The sequence below is a fragment of the Oncorhynchus keta genome, chromosome 17 (genome assembly GCF_023373465.1).
Source record: "Oncorhynchus keta strain PuntledgeMale-10-30-2019 chromosome 17, Oket_V2, whole genome shotgun sequence".
In the NCBI taxonomy this organism is placed as follows: domain Eukaryota; kingdom Metazoa; phylum Chordata; class Actinopteri; order Salmoniformes; family Salmonidae; genus Oncorhynchus; species Oncorhynchus keta.
The window spans coordinates 23,818,005-23,833,189 of NC_068437.1; the positions used below are offsets into that span (position 1 = coordinate 23,818,005).

The window sequence follows — 15,185 nt, forward strand, 5'->3', positions numbered from 1 at the left end:
GGTGTCCTTCAGTATTGGTTTCTTTGCAGCAATTTGACCATAAAGGCCTGATTCACACAGTCTCCTCTGAACAGTTGTTGTTGAGATGTGTCTGATACTTGAACTCTGTGAAGCATTTATTTGAGCTGTAATTTCTGAGGCTGGTAATGAACTTTGCCAAGAGTTAGTGTACAACAATATATATATAATCATGGCGGTCCAGCATACAGAGCCCCAGGGTAAGTAGAGACACACTTGACAAGGAGATCAGATATCTCTCAGGAGTTGGTGTTAGTGCTGAAGTTACTGGGGTACAATTATCTTACAATTAACTAAGCATGTCTAGTATATGCAATTTCACTCACAGCACATAGCTTCTTAAAGAGAGAGTAGGTTTGAAGTTTATTTTTTAATGAAAATATATTAAGCATATATTTTCCAGTTATGCAATGTCCTTAACATATATATTTCAAATCTTAAAACACAGATTTGAGACCATAATAACATCACCACAAATACCAGTCTGCTTTGTTTTCAAGGTATTATTTTTACTTGATAGGGGTTTCAACTATATCCACAACAACATGTTGCAGCGCTTTATAGTACAATATGTAATCTGATACTTGGAATACAGCCAATCAGGTTTTTAGAAAACTGGACAATGGAAACTGGAGTGGCAGCAGATTCCTCTGCTTCATGTGGAGATGTCTCCAGGACTCAAGAACTAGTAAAACACACCCACTGGCCAAGCTGAACTCACATACCTCTGATACAGCTATTGGAAGTGGGGATATGATACAGCTGCTGCAAAGTCATTTGAAGTGTCAAGAATGGTTACTGTTATGCAAACAGACATTACCTTCAATATTATGTGTGTGTGTGTGTGTGTGTGTGTGTGTGTGTGTGTGTGTGTGTGTGTGTGTGTGTGTGTGTGTGTGTGTGTGTGTGTGTGTGTGTGTGTGTGTGTGTGTGTGTGTGTGTGTGTACACATACATTTGGTAAAATGCAGAGATGTGGCTCACAAACAACCACTCCCGAAATTTGCTCATCAATTTACAAGGGTGTTGAGTGTATGATAATGATTTAAATGCACTTCTCACACCTTTACCCCCATAGCGGGTTTCCCTGGCCTGCAGGGTGCAGTGGTGCTGTCCAGGAAGTGCTAGGGGGAGGGAAAGCAGAGTTGTTCCTGTATGAGGTGAGCAGAGAGCCTGGTCTGGAACACAGTGGAGCCACAGAGGAGTCCAAACCAACCCTTTTTAGATCACAGAGAGCATGCAGGACTATGAGAGTCTGGGAGAGTGTGGGTGATACAACAAGCACTCTAGGAGCAGCAGACAGACGGATAAAGCCTTGTGCTTTTGAAGAACAAGGGAAGTTGTAATGCAGAAAAAAATATGTAAATTCATATTTCTTTTAACCTTAGATTTTTTACCTCCAAATCAGGTTTGTTCTTTTCATTCTGACTTCTATCTCAAAGGAAGAGATAGTATTATAAGACAGTCTTCTAATTGGGGCATTTTAATTAGCATGTAGAACTACTCAAATGAATCCTGTCCCATGACAGCAGTATATCTGAGAATGTTATTAACTGTCAGGGAAACCTCTCCCTCCCAGCCGCTACCCAGAATGCCTTACACTCACAACACGATCCCCAGCCTCCTTTGACAGCTCCAAGGAAAGCTATTCATTTTCTGTCAACATATCCTACAGCTCACCTGACAAGTACATTACTTTAACAAAATCCACCATATTTGATCATCTGGGATGAAAAACAGCATTACGTAATACATACAATGTGTTTGAAATGTAAACATCCTTAATCAACGCATTATAACAATAATGATAACAATTATAATAAGCAGAGCAATAATTACAGTATAGCAACAATAATAATAATGGACATTGTCTAAAAACTACATCATGTTTCCCAGGTCTCAAAAACATATATATATATATATATAGTGGAAGTTCATTTTCTTTGACTTTTTTTTCTGGCTAATAGTAACTTAAAATATTTACAATGATTCATTTACAACCAATGGCCCAGCCCAGTCAGATAGTTGTCCTTTTTTGAAATAAAAAGCACAAGAGGAGGTTGAAGGGTCCATGTGTCTGTGACAGTGACCCACTGGGTGTGTGGGTGCTGTGTGTCCCAGTGTGGACTCCCCATGCCAGTGTCTCAGGACCGGAGGTTCACATGGCCACCAGCTGGCCCAGAGCCATGCGGAACTGCTGTGTGCAGCCGGCCAGCTCCCTCACCCTCTCCGTCATGTCCCGCGCCGCACCGGGGGACGGGTACTGCAGCGCTGCAGTCTTGGTGCTCACTACGATGTCCTTGAGTTTGTCACACAGCGTGTTACTGTGCTGGGCCACATGCGCCCGCACCTCTGGGGACTTGGCCTGTCGCGAGAGCGTGTCCCCGATGAACACCAGCTTGTGTGCGCTGAGGATGACAAACTTGCTGTGAGCCACAAAGATCTTGGGCGGCTGGTTGTTGTTGATGGAGGAGTAGAAGGCGTCGATGGCGTTGGTGAGGGTGGTGACGTTGGCCTCACACTGCTCTGAGTAGAAGAGCAGCAGCTGCCGGTCACCCATGCTCAGCTTGCTCCGCTGGGCCGTTGGGTAGTGGGGAGGCGGAGTCCAGCCTGAGATATCGTTGTTGATTGGCCGGCTGACTTCCTGCTCCAGTCGCTCAAACTGTTTCAGCTGCAGTAGATGGGAACACAGAGAGTAAATAAATATCTGCCTGATCTGTAAACATCCCATATGAACTGACTGAAAGCTCAGCCTCTGAGACACCAATGTAACACTACAGTCACATATAATGTCCTTCCAAACACTCCCTTATTATTGAGAAAAGGCTGCGTTTAGAGAAGCAGCCCAATTCTGATATTTTCTTCACCAATTGATCGTTTGACCAATCAGATCAGCTCTGAAAAAGATCTGATGTGAAAAGATCAGGGCCCGGTTTCCCAAAAGCATTTTAAGGCTAAGTTCATCGTTAGAACCATTAGTTCCTATTGTTCTAAGATTAACTTAGCCTTAAACCTGTTGAGTGTAGGGGGCAGTATTTAGATTTTTGGATGAAAAACGTACCCAACTGAAACTGCCTATTTCTCAGGCACAGAATCTAGAATATGCATATAATTGTCAGATTAAGATAGAAAACACTCTAAAGTTTCCAAAACGGTCAAAATATTGTCTGTGAGTATAACAGAACTGATATTGCAGGTGAAAACCTGAGGAAAATCCAACAAGGATTTATTTTCTTCAAACAAGGCCTAAGAGAAACGCATCTCCCTGTTCCATTGCATGCCTTCCCTCCATTTAAGGGGATATCAACCAGATTCCTTTCTCTATGGCTTCCACATGGTGTGAACAGTCTTTAGACATAGTTTCAGGCTTTTATTCTGAGAGCGAGAAAGATCACATCGCGTCAGTGGATGGCTGGGTGCCAGCAGAGTTTTGCATGCGCAACAGCTTGGAGCAGACATTTTCTCTCTCTCTCCTATTGAAAAAGCTACGGTCCGGCTGAAATATTATTGATTATTTATTGTAAAAACAACCTGAGGGTTGATTATAAAAACGTTTGACATGTTTCTATGAACTTTACGGATACTATTTAGAATTTTGCTGTAAAACTTTTTTGAACTCTGACACGCCAGGTGGATTAACAACAAGCAAAGCTGTGTTTTTCTATATTGCACTTGTGATTTAATGAAAATTAAATATTTTTTGTAATTTAATTTGAATTTGGCGCTCTGCAATTCAGCGGATGTTGACGAAAATGATCCCGCTAACGGGATGGGTGCGCCAAGAAGTTAAGATGCTTTTGGGAAACCGGGCAAAAAAAAGACCAATTAGTAAAACAAATATCAGAATTGGTCTGCCTGTCATTTACACATCCACTCGCTCACTGACAGACCCACAGATCCTCACCTGCTGCTGTTCCAGTGTGGTTTTGTTGTGTCTGGTCCCTTTCTCTAATAATTGCCTCTGATTCTTCTCAAACTCCTCCTTACCCTGGAAACCAAAGGATGGAAAGAAGAGTAAACGTACTTACTGCTCCAAGCACATAGACACAAACACGCTCAGACAATGCTGGGATGGGATTTTAATTCTACTGGATCAAAGAAGGATCACCCATATAAAATGATCCGTCTGACTCAACGTGTGATAATTCTCCTAATCAGCAGAGGGCAGTATGAGCTCATATCAGACCAGACCACACACATCAGCTCTGCCACTACCCTGAGGGTAGCTGACACATGAATCCAGGGTTTGTATGTTAGTGTGCTACACACACATAAAGCACTGAAACAGTGAATATATAAATGTCTCTTAGATAATAATAATTTGGTGGGTGCTTATATTTTTCCTATTTCACACATGAACAAATGTGTATTAATATGTATGAGTGAATTGGAAATGTGTTTTTTTGCATATCCCAACTCAGAGAGTGGGGTCACGGCCAGGCTCTGCCATTATCAACTGCAACCCTGGAGAATTAGGGTTAAGTGCCTTGCTCAAGGGAACATCGACAGACGTTTCCCCTTGTCGGCTTCGAACTAGCAACATTTTGGTTACTGGCTCAACACTCTTACCGCAAGGCTACCTGCCACCCACAATGATATCATATCGTCTTAAAATCATCTGTTCCTCTTGCATTTTCACAACCACAATACTGCTGCACGTGAGGGCAACAGCAGCATGGACAGAGATGGTGATGATGTATGATGGGTATGTAGAGAAACACGCCTGTACATGTAGTATTGATGATTGATGATGACACCTGAAGCAGTGCACCGGGGGAGTATGTGTCGCCCACATGGGGAAGCCTTGTATGGGGCATTGATCTGCTGGCTGTGGTGTGGAAATGGAGATCTATCCGGGAGTCTATCCTCTCTCTCATCTCACACACCGGCATATCATTGAACACAGACAGACACCATGGCTCGACATGCTTAACATAATCCATGGGCTAATGTAGAGTGCTGCTGATTGTTCCGAACCACCGTACCGCTATGAGGAAGTACTGGTGCTGTTGATTCAGAGTACCAATATACACCAAACTAATTCTCTACTGATAAATGAGGACATAAATGTGTGATGATTCATAAGAGGGGGTTTTACCTGTAAATGCACATAGTCATAGTCCTCCATCCATCCCTCCTCGGTGGTCTCGTACGGCCGGTCACGGGTCTCCTCCTCGGCTGTGAGCTTGGGCGGGGACGGCAGGGGGCGGGACTGAATGTTGGCTCTCCCGTCTCCCATCTGATAGGCTGAGATGTTGTTGTTGGTCATCTGACCCATGAGGTCAGCGGCATGGGGGACAGGGGGCAAAGGAAGCTGCTGCTGCTTGTTTGTCCTTTTGAAGAGCAGCGAGGCGTTGCCATGGAGAAAGGAGGCCAGCTGTTTGGTGTCGTCAGGCACACCCCGGGCACACATGACCAGCCGGTCCAGGTCATCCCCACTGCTGCCTGCTGAGGGCGTCATCAGGGCAGAAGGGGCCCAGGCCACAGCATCCAGAGCCTGGCTGTACTTGACAAGGCCCTGGAAGGCCTCCTCCATCTTCTGCACCTGCTTGCCCAGCTTGGCCTGTAACGTGCGGTCAGTGGCCTGGGCAGAGTTGGCCACAGCCCCCCTGGCAAACTCCAGTAGGTCCCTGACAGCCACCCTCATCCTGTCCACCGCCTGCCTGATGGCTGGCAGGTTGGCCTCCATCTGGGTGGTGCTGCGCCAGTTCCCACTGATGAAGGACATGAGGAGGGAGACAGAGCCCTCCACCCCCTGCTGCAGACGGGAGAGGCGCTCCATGGCCTGATCTAGATCCAGGATCAACAGTTTCCCTGGGCCGGACTGGCTGGGCACCGCCGACTCCCTGACTGGCACCATGTCCAGAGAGGAGGTGGACAGGTTGCTGCGGGTGCTGCCCGTGCTGGAGGCAGACAGGCGTTTGAAGCTGACCGTCAGCTCCTCTGTGGCGCCCGCATCTCGCACCACCTGAGGGGGGATGTCATAGATGGAGTCCTCGCCTGCAGGCCGCTCGCGGGGGAAATCGTACACATCCTGGGGGTCATGGAGTCCACCCTTCCTCAGACTGGCGGGGATGTCGTAGATCTCCTGACCCAGGTGGGCGTCTGGGTGGTGCTTTCCGGTGAGGGGAGGGGGAGGGATATCGTACACATCTTCAGGGATGGGGGGCTCAGGCCCACCGGGGATCAGATAGCCCTGGTTCTGGCTCTCCAGACTCTTCAGCTTGGCAAAGTGGGGGGGCACGTCATAGGTCTCCTCCCTGATAGGAGCGTCTGGAACATCCTTGCTGACGGAGGGGGGGAAGTCGTACACCTGGGAGGGAGACAGAGGAAACGTCAAACACACACTGTACTTAACCTCACTGCCATAGGACATCATAATGATGTCAAACACACATTCTGATAAGGAGAAGACACCACCTATCAAGTACAGATGGTAAAGTTCACTGTGACTGATGAGTATCCCCCTGTGTCCCTCCTCTACGACAACAACAGACAGAGAGGATGTGTTAGTGGTGCAGTAGCTGCAGCCTCACCGTTTGCTGAGAGAGCAGTTGGCTCTTGTCCACACTGGGGGGTGTGTCATAGATGTCTTGACCACTGGGGGGGCCTTTCACCGCCATTGGGGGTGTGTCATACACCTGGATGGGGGAGGGGCGCAGAGAGATAAAACACACACACCCCACAATAAAGAACAATTTAAATTTTTAACACACATCAGATATATATATACACACACACACACACACACACACACACACACACACACACACACACACACACACACACACACACACACACACACACACACACACACACACACACACACACACACACGTTCATACTTGCACACATACAGATATGCACATAAATATACAATCAGCAATGAGAGCTCAGTTACAGCTGCAGCAGACTTAATTTCTGAGCATATTAAAAAGGGAGGAACAAATTAAATCAAGCTTCTGAGGGCGTGCTGGATTAATGTGGAGGAGGTGGGGAGGGCGGGAGGGACCCAGACACTCTGCCCACTTTGTCCTCTAATCTCGTCTCTCCCTGGGGCCCCTCTTTTCTCCACTGCCTTCCCTACAAGGGGGGAGGGAGGGAGGCATTATTGAGGCTGCAGGCTGAGAGGGGGTCAGTGAGGGCACTGGCACACACAACATGAGGACCATCTCTCCCACTCCTACACAGAGGACACACATCCTGTCTGGGACTGCCCTGACACGCACACAGGGAGCTGGATGGACTGGAGCATGACCAAAGTTGGAAACAACTGAAGAGAATCTCTTATACAGCAGAGACCTTAACCTCAGTGCTAACTCTGTTCTGACTAAACCTCTGTGACACTGGTCAGTTGTGCCTTGCCTGACGACTCCCCCTGAATTGATTTCCGCTGCTCTAGCGATCGCGACATTCATTCTGAAACTGACATCCTAAAGTCGTTGTTTGACTTCAAAATGAGGGGCACCGTACAAAACAAATTGATCAGCGATTGGATGGTCTCCAAAAAATCTAACCATTCAGAGTATCATGTAAGCCGGCTCTGGCCCAACCCATCAGTTTCTGGGACCAATCAAAACAGTCAGAATGTGTTTACATTCTAGAAATCATATGGGAGGGAGGCAAATCCAGACTCATCGTGGAGAAAAAACGTCAGTTGGCCCGGAGCAATGTGGATATGTAGGCAGGCAAAGTTGTGCATGCATTCTCCACGGTAGGACATGTATGAAAACTATAAGGATATGTGTGTGATGCCCACAAAATGCAACATTCAAAATAATGTGGAGATATTTCTGCAACAATGCTGCAGAATGTGTGTTGAGAGGATGCCTATTGCAAAAACACTCTTTTCTAAGGCACTGTTAAAGTCAATACAATCCCATAATGCACTTCAGCCTGGAGCAGCGGCAAGGGAATTAACTTTGCCGTCAGTCTTGTATGAGTAAACTTCTGGAACACACTGCCCTGCAGCAGCCACAGTCCTGTCTCTCTCTCTCTCTCCAGCCCATGAAACCTCTGTTGTTTTGCACACTACTTTCACAGCTTTGATTAGTAGAGTATTTCACAACTACACTGAACAAAAATATAAACATGCAACAATTTCAAAGATTTTACTGAGTTACAGTTCATATGAGGAAATCAGTTAATTAAATTCATCCATTAGGCCCTAATCTATGGATTTCACATGACTGGAATACAGACATGCATCTGTTGGTCACAGATACCTTTAAACAAGTGTGTGGACCAGAAAACAAGTCAGTGGCTGCAGTCCAAACACTTAAAAGACACACCCTAAAAACCTTTAGGACTACCTTAATGAGCAGCTTGGTGACCTAGAGGCCGCAGAGGGAGCACACGTGACACAGCATGCCAATTGCACGCTCTCTCAAAACTTGATACATCTGTGGCATTGTGTTGTGTGACAAAACAGCACATTTTAGAGTGCTATTTTATTGTTCCCAGAACAAGGTGCACCTGTGCAATGAAGATGCAGTTTAATCAGCTTCTTGATGTGCCATGGATGGATGGTAATCAAATTTGATTATATTGGCAAAGGAAAAATGCTCACTAACAGGGATGAAAAAAAATTTCTGCACATATGTTTAGAGAAATAAAATGTTTCTGTATATGGAATATTTCTGGGATATTATATTTCAGCTCATGAAACATGGGACCAACACTTTACATGCGTTTATATTTTTGTTCAGTATATATAGGTGATGATGGAAGTCACCAAGTCAATGAGATTGGTAATGAGTTTTTGAGGGCAGTTTAAAGCTATAGCTTTAGGTTATTGGCTGTATTAAAAATATCTTTGTTGATAATAAACATCAGATTGATGCACCATGTGTGTGTGATACACACGTACATTCACATTCACAAACACACAACCCAATCTACTTCCAGGGTCTGACAAGAGACACTCTCTAAAGTTTATGATGCTGAGGCAGGATTATCTGCTAGCTGGTTGTCAATGAGCATTGCACCTGAGGAGGAACAGAGTAAGTGGTATCTAAGATTCAACTTCATCCTTGTTTCTCTATGACCTGACAGCAAACAGCAGCAGACTGACAAGCCAACTCCTCCATCCAATCCTGAACCCCTAATAACACACAGAAAATTGCACTCCCATCTCTCGCCATGTGACTGTCCCCAAACAAACAGATTAGCAATTATAATTCTGCACAAACAATGTGATACAATCTGTTCCCCGGGCCTTTGGGGAATTAGAGTGACAGAGGGAGGAGGCAAGAGGGACTACAGTATGAATACCAAATCCACCTTCACAACCATTGGGCACCTTGCCAAAACACTTTGTCAGAATCTTGAATTCATGCGATGTTGTTTGGAGTTGGTATTCAGTGGGTACACTGATCTGATCGCAGACAGTTTGGAGTGAAAATGAGATGGTTGTGTTACTCCTTTCAGCAGAAAACCAAAGCCAGGGACCATTGGATTGTCCACAGAACCCACTGACTGATCTTTGGCCTGCTATCTGAACTTGAATGCAATGATATCCCTCCAGTCCCAGCACTATACTCTTTCTGACGCTGTCAAACAGCTTTTCCTCTCTTTCCCTCATTCTCTCCTCCCTCCAGCTGGTTCTCTTTCCCTCATTCTCTCCTCCCTCCAACTGGTTCTCTTTCCCTCATTCTCTCCTCTCCCCAGCTGGTTCTCTTTCCCTCATTCTCTCCTCCCTCCAGCTGGTTCTCTTTCCCTCATTCTCTCCTCCCTCCAGCTGGTTCTCTTTCCCTCATTCTCTCCTCCCTCCAACTGGTTCTCTTTCCCTCATTCTCTCCTCCCTCCAACTGGTTCTCTTTCCCTCATTCTCTCCTCCCTCCAGCTGGTTCTCTTTCCCTCATTCTCTCCTCCCTCCAGCTGGTTCTCTTTCCCTCATTCTCTCCACCCTCCAGCGGGTTCTCTTTCCCTCATTCTCTCCTCCCTCCAGCTGGTTCTCTTTCCCTCATTCTCTCCTCCCTCCAGCTGGTTCTCTTTCCCTCATTCTCTCCACCCTCCAGCTGGTTCTCTTTCCCTCATTCTCTCCTCCCTCCAACTGGTTCTCTTTCCCTCATTCTCTCCTCCCTCCAGCTGGTTCTCTTTCCCTCATTCTCTCCACCCTCCAGCGGGTTCTCTTTCCCTCATTCTCTCCTCCCTCCAACTGGTTCTCTTTCCCTCATTCTCTCCTCCCTCCAGCTGGTTCTCTTTCCCTCATTTCCATCAGTCTGTCTGTCTGTCTGTCTGTCTGTCTGTCTGTCTGTCTGTCTGTCTGTCTGTCTGTCTGTCTGTCTGTCTGTCTGTCTGTCTGTCTGTCTGTCTGTCTGTCTGTCTGTCTGTCTGTCTGTCTGTGTGTGTGTGTGAGTGAGGATGGATGACACAGGAAGTGGGTTCACCTTCCGATCCAGAGCGCATGCAGCTCAGGACACGCTGCTTACTGTGCTTTGTGGAAAAATACAACCTTTTTCTAACGCCTCCAGACAATGAAATATCTACTTCCCCTGCTAGTAATGTATGACCTCCTCTAAAAATAAATGTGGAATCCCAGAGCTGCCGTGGGTTTAAACACACAAAGAGAGTGAGAAAGAGAGACAGAGAGAGAGACAGAGAGAGAGAGGGAGAGAGAGGGGAGAGAGGGACAGAGAGATAGACAGAGAGAGAGGGAGAGAGGGACAGAGAGGGAGAGAGGGAGAGAGAGAGGGAGAGAGGGACAGAGAGAGAGACAGAGAGAGAGACAGAGAGAGAGGGAGAGAGGGACAGAGAGAGATACAGAGAGAGAGAGAGAGAGGGACAGAGAGAGGGAGAGAGAGAGAGAGAGAGAGAGAGAGAGAGAGAGAGAGGGAGAGAGGGACAGAGAGAGAGAGAGACAGAGAGAGAGGGAGAGAGAGAGACAGAGAGAGAGAGAGAGAGACAGAGAGAGAGGGAGAGAGGGAGAGAGGGAGAGAGGGACAGAGAGAGATACAGAGAAGGACAGAGAGAGAGACAAAGAGAGAGACAGAGATAGAGGGAGAGAGGGACAGAGAGAGAGAGAGACAGAGAGAGAGAGGGAGAGAGAGACAGAGAGAGATAGGGAGAGAGACAGAGAGAGGCAGAGAGGGAGAGAGAGAGACACAGAGAGGGAGAGAGAGACAGAGAGGGGGAGAGAGGGGGAGCGAGAGGGAGAGAGAGACAGAGAGAGGAAGAGAGAGAGAGAGAGAGAGAGAGAGAGAGGTTTAATATTCCCAATACATCAGATATTAATGAGAGGTTAATGAGACACTTCGTAGAAAGACGACCATTCGAGTCAGGAAGTGTGTCTAAGCCAGCAGAGAGGAAAAATAGCCATCCATCTTGTGGAGGGGACGAAATTACTTCAGTGACATCAGAGACAATAAGTGGCGAGGCAGGACAGTGAGAGGACATGAATACTACACCCCCTCTCATACACAGGACACCACCATCACTGGAGTGGTCAAGGGTAAGAGGTCAAGACTAGTGTGGCTCAATTGCTGATGATGTGGAAGATGAGAAATGGTATCTTCAGTGATTTGTGTCTGTATGTATTACTGTATACTAGAGAAGCTGGAGAGTGCAGCATTTGAACATAAATACAGGTGAGAGGGAGAGAGCGAGAGAGAGCGAGAGAGAGCGAGAGAGAGAGCGAGAGAGAGCGAGAGAGAGAGAGAGAGAGAGAGAGAGAGAGAGAGAGAGAGAGAGAGAGAGAGAGAGAGAGAGAGATGAGGCAGTGAATGAACTGAGAGAGAAACCATACAGGACATTCTACGCCATTAAAAAACAAATTCAAATTGAAATTTGGCCAAAACGAATTAAATGTGTCATTGAACCGATTGTACTTTATGGCAGCGAGGTGTGGGGTCCACTTGCAAACACCCCATTGAAACCCTGCATGCAGAGTTCTGTAAGATTCTCCTACACGTCCAGAGGAAAACTACAAACAATGCATGTAGGGCAGAATTAGGCCAATATCCACTAATAATAAAAACTCCAAAAAGAGCAATTCAGTTTTGGAAACATTTAAAATACAGTGACCCCCTCTCATATTATTACCAAGCCCTGCAATGCCAAGAGCTGAGCAAAGAAAAGAGTCCCCTCATCCAGCTGGTCCTGGGGCTGAGTTCACAAACCTGTTCTACTAACACACTGAAGCCTCAGGACCAGAACATCCAATCAATCAGAATTAAACAAATTACAACACAATCAGTTATTGGGAAACACAAGCACAAAGAAAAATGCAGTGTTATCTTGCCCTAAATCGACAGTACACCACGGCAAACAATTTGACCAGAACCCGAGAAAAACGTTGACAAAGTACAGGCTCAGTGAGCACAGACTTGCCATTGAGAAGGATAGACACAGTAAAACCTGGCTCCCTGTAGAGGAAAGGCTGTGCAACCACTGCACAACAGCAGAACATGAGATGGAGCTGCATTTTTAACAAAATGTCAAAAATATAAAATAATTAGAGACTGTCATTTCCCCAAATTTGAAACCCTTATTCAAGGTTTCAAAGACCTCTGAGAGTAGGCTACCCGTCCTGTTGGGGGAGGACGCAGAGAGCTGTGGGTTGGCAGCGCACAACATTGCTGCCTGCCATAAGATGAGGGACAGTATCTGACAGACCAATCAACCTGCACATGTCCTCTACTGTATACTTATTGTTATTGTTCAATGGTTATAGTTGTTACTGTTGTCCTGTTGACAATTTTGATTCTTATTATTTTCATATTGTAAATATCAAAAGTAAGCTTTGGCAATATGTACATTGTTACATCATGGCAATAAAGCAAATTTAATTGAAATTGAGAGGGAAATGGGGAGAGAGAGAGAGAGACAGAGACAGAGACAGACAGAGACAGAGAGAGAGACTAGCTGACTCCTCACCTGTTGGCTGTACTGGGCGCGGGTTGGGGGAACGTCATAAATATCCTGTGACTGCTGGGAGGGAGGCATGTGTCTGGGAGGGACGTCATACTCATCCTGCTCCGATTTTCCCATGTCATACACATACACCTGGCCCACCCGCGTCGGCACCACCACCTGACGGAGAGCGAGAGCGAGAGAGGCATGAGGTTAGTGAAATGGTATAAGATTATAATTATAAGATTCTAGCAAATTGATGCATCTTTAAATCTTATGTACAGTTGAAGTCTGAAGTTTACATACACCTTAGCCTAATACATTTAAACTCAGTTTTTCACAATTCCTGGCATTCAATCCTAGTAAAAATGCCCTGTTTTAGGTCAGTTAGGATCACCACTTTATTTTAAGAATGTGAAACGTCAGAATAATATTAGAGAGAATTATTTATTTCAACTTTTATGTGTTTCATCACATTCCCAGTGGGTCAGAAGTGTACATACACTCAATTAGTATTTGGTAGCATTGCCTTTAAATTGTTTTACTTGGGTCAAACATTTCGGGTAGCCTTCCACAAGCGTCCCACAATAAGTTGGGTGAATTTTGACCCATTCCTCCAAGTCAGGTTTGTAGGCCTCCTTGCTCACACACACTTTTTCAGTTCTGCCCACAATTTTTCTATAGGATTGAGGTCAGGGCTTTGTGATGGCCACTCCAATAGCTTGACTTTGTTGTCCTTAAGTCATTTTGCCACAACTTTGGAAGTATGCTTGGGGTCACTGTCCATTTGGAAGACCCATTTGCGACCAAGTTTTAACTTCCTGACTGATGTCTTGAGATGTTGCTTCAATATATCCACATAATTTTCCTCCCTCGTAATGCCATCTATTTTGTGAAGTGCACCAGCCCCTCCTGCAGCAAACCAGTCTTAGTATATGTAAACTTCTGACCCACTGGAATTGTGATACAGTGAATTATAAGTGAAATAATCTGTCTGTAAACAATTGTTGGAAAAATTACTTGTGTCATGCACAAAGTAGATGTCCTAACCAACTTGCTAAAACTATAACAAGAAATTAACACAAAATTTGTGGAGTGGTTGAAAACCGTGTTTTTATGACTCCAACCTAAGTGTATGTAAACTTCCTACTTCAACTGTACTTTATAAAAGAGTGTAAAAACACCAGCAAATCAGCTCCAAGTGATTTCAATGTTCTTCTGTTCCAAAGTATTTCCACACATAACAGAGAGATATACGCTGACTGTACAAACAATAGAACACCCCCCTTCGCCTTCAGAACAGTCTCAATTCATCTGGGTATGGACTCTATACGGTGTTCAAAGTGCTCAAAGTGTTCTTGATACACATGGGAATCTGTTGAATGTGAAAAACCCAGCAATGTTGCAGTTCTTGACACACTCAAACCATTGTGCCTGGCACCTAAATCTTTTGTCCTGGCTATTTACCCTCTGAATGGCACACATACACAATCAATGTCTCAATTGTCTCAAGGCTTAAAAATCCTTCTTTAACCTGATTTAACAAATGACATTAATAAGGGATCATAGCTTTCACCTTGATTCACCTGGTCAGTCTATGTCATGGAAAGAGCAGGTGTTCCAATTGCAATGAACATTCAGTGTACGTGATCACGTACAAATGTAAGCAAGGTTTGAAATTATAATGTTTTAGTGAAATATTCCATTTGTTTGGGCTTATTGCAGTCAATTTGCAGTCTACTACTAATTGGTAATTATGTTCCGGCCCCCTGACCTTCCACTCAAGAAAAAATTGTCCCACGGCTGAATCTAGTTGATGATCCCAGCCATAGAGGATAACAGTAGAGAACACATTATATCCACTCAAGACTCAATCTTAATGAAATTCCCCTGACCCACAGTGAGGAGCCAAAACAGCCTGTAACAGAGTCAGGGTCTGAATTAACCCCAGAGGCAGTAAAAACAGAATGGAGGTCTTGGCAGGTCAGTGTGGGAACAACGCCTGTCCTATTGTCTGCCTATTTACCCACAGTATTATAGTCTCAGTGTTATGTCAACTGTCTGGGCCTGGGAAATGAAAACAGACTGACTGATAACAGCACACTGGCTGCTCTCAATACAGAGACAGTAACTGGAACATACGCGTCCATCCAAACTAGTACTCAGATTTAGTATTAAATACATCACAGGATATTGAAAATCAAATCATTAGCACTTCCTATCAGGACCATATCATGTCATGTCACCACCACATAATGTCCTGCATCAGTGCTCCTTGGAAGTCTATCTGAGCACCTCTGGCTGTGTGTGTGTGTG

General features: G+C 45.3%; 1 protein-coding gene across 3 annotated transcripts in view; it reads right to left on the reverse strand.

Moving 5' to 3' along the window:
• Nucleotides 1-863: 863 nt before the first annotated feature.
• The window catches only part of LOC118396663 (breast cancer anti-estrogen resistance protein 1-like), a 166,187-nt gene continuing 151,865 nt past the window's right edge, over nt 864-15,185 (reverse strand). For 2 of the 3 annotated variants that reach the window (XM_035790986.2, XM_035790985.2), the window contains exons 3-7: nt 12,894-13,049; nt 6,554-6,658; nt 5,116-6,330; nt 3,922-4,005; nt 864-2,691 (exon numbers count right to left, since the gene is read on the reverse strand). In XM_035790986.2, the coding sequence (XP_035646879.1) occupies nt 2,176-2,691; nt 3,922-4,005; nt 5,116-6,330; nt 6,554-6,658; nt 12,894-13,049 (2,076 nt within the window). In that variant the 3' untranslated portion in view covers nt 864-2,175. The remainder of the gene's footprint in view (nt 2,692-3,921; nt 4,006-5,115; nt 6,331-6,553; nt 6,659-12,893; nt 13,050-15,185) is intronic. The other variant, XM_035790987.2, reaches the window with a different exon arrangement.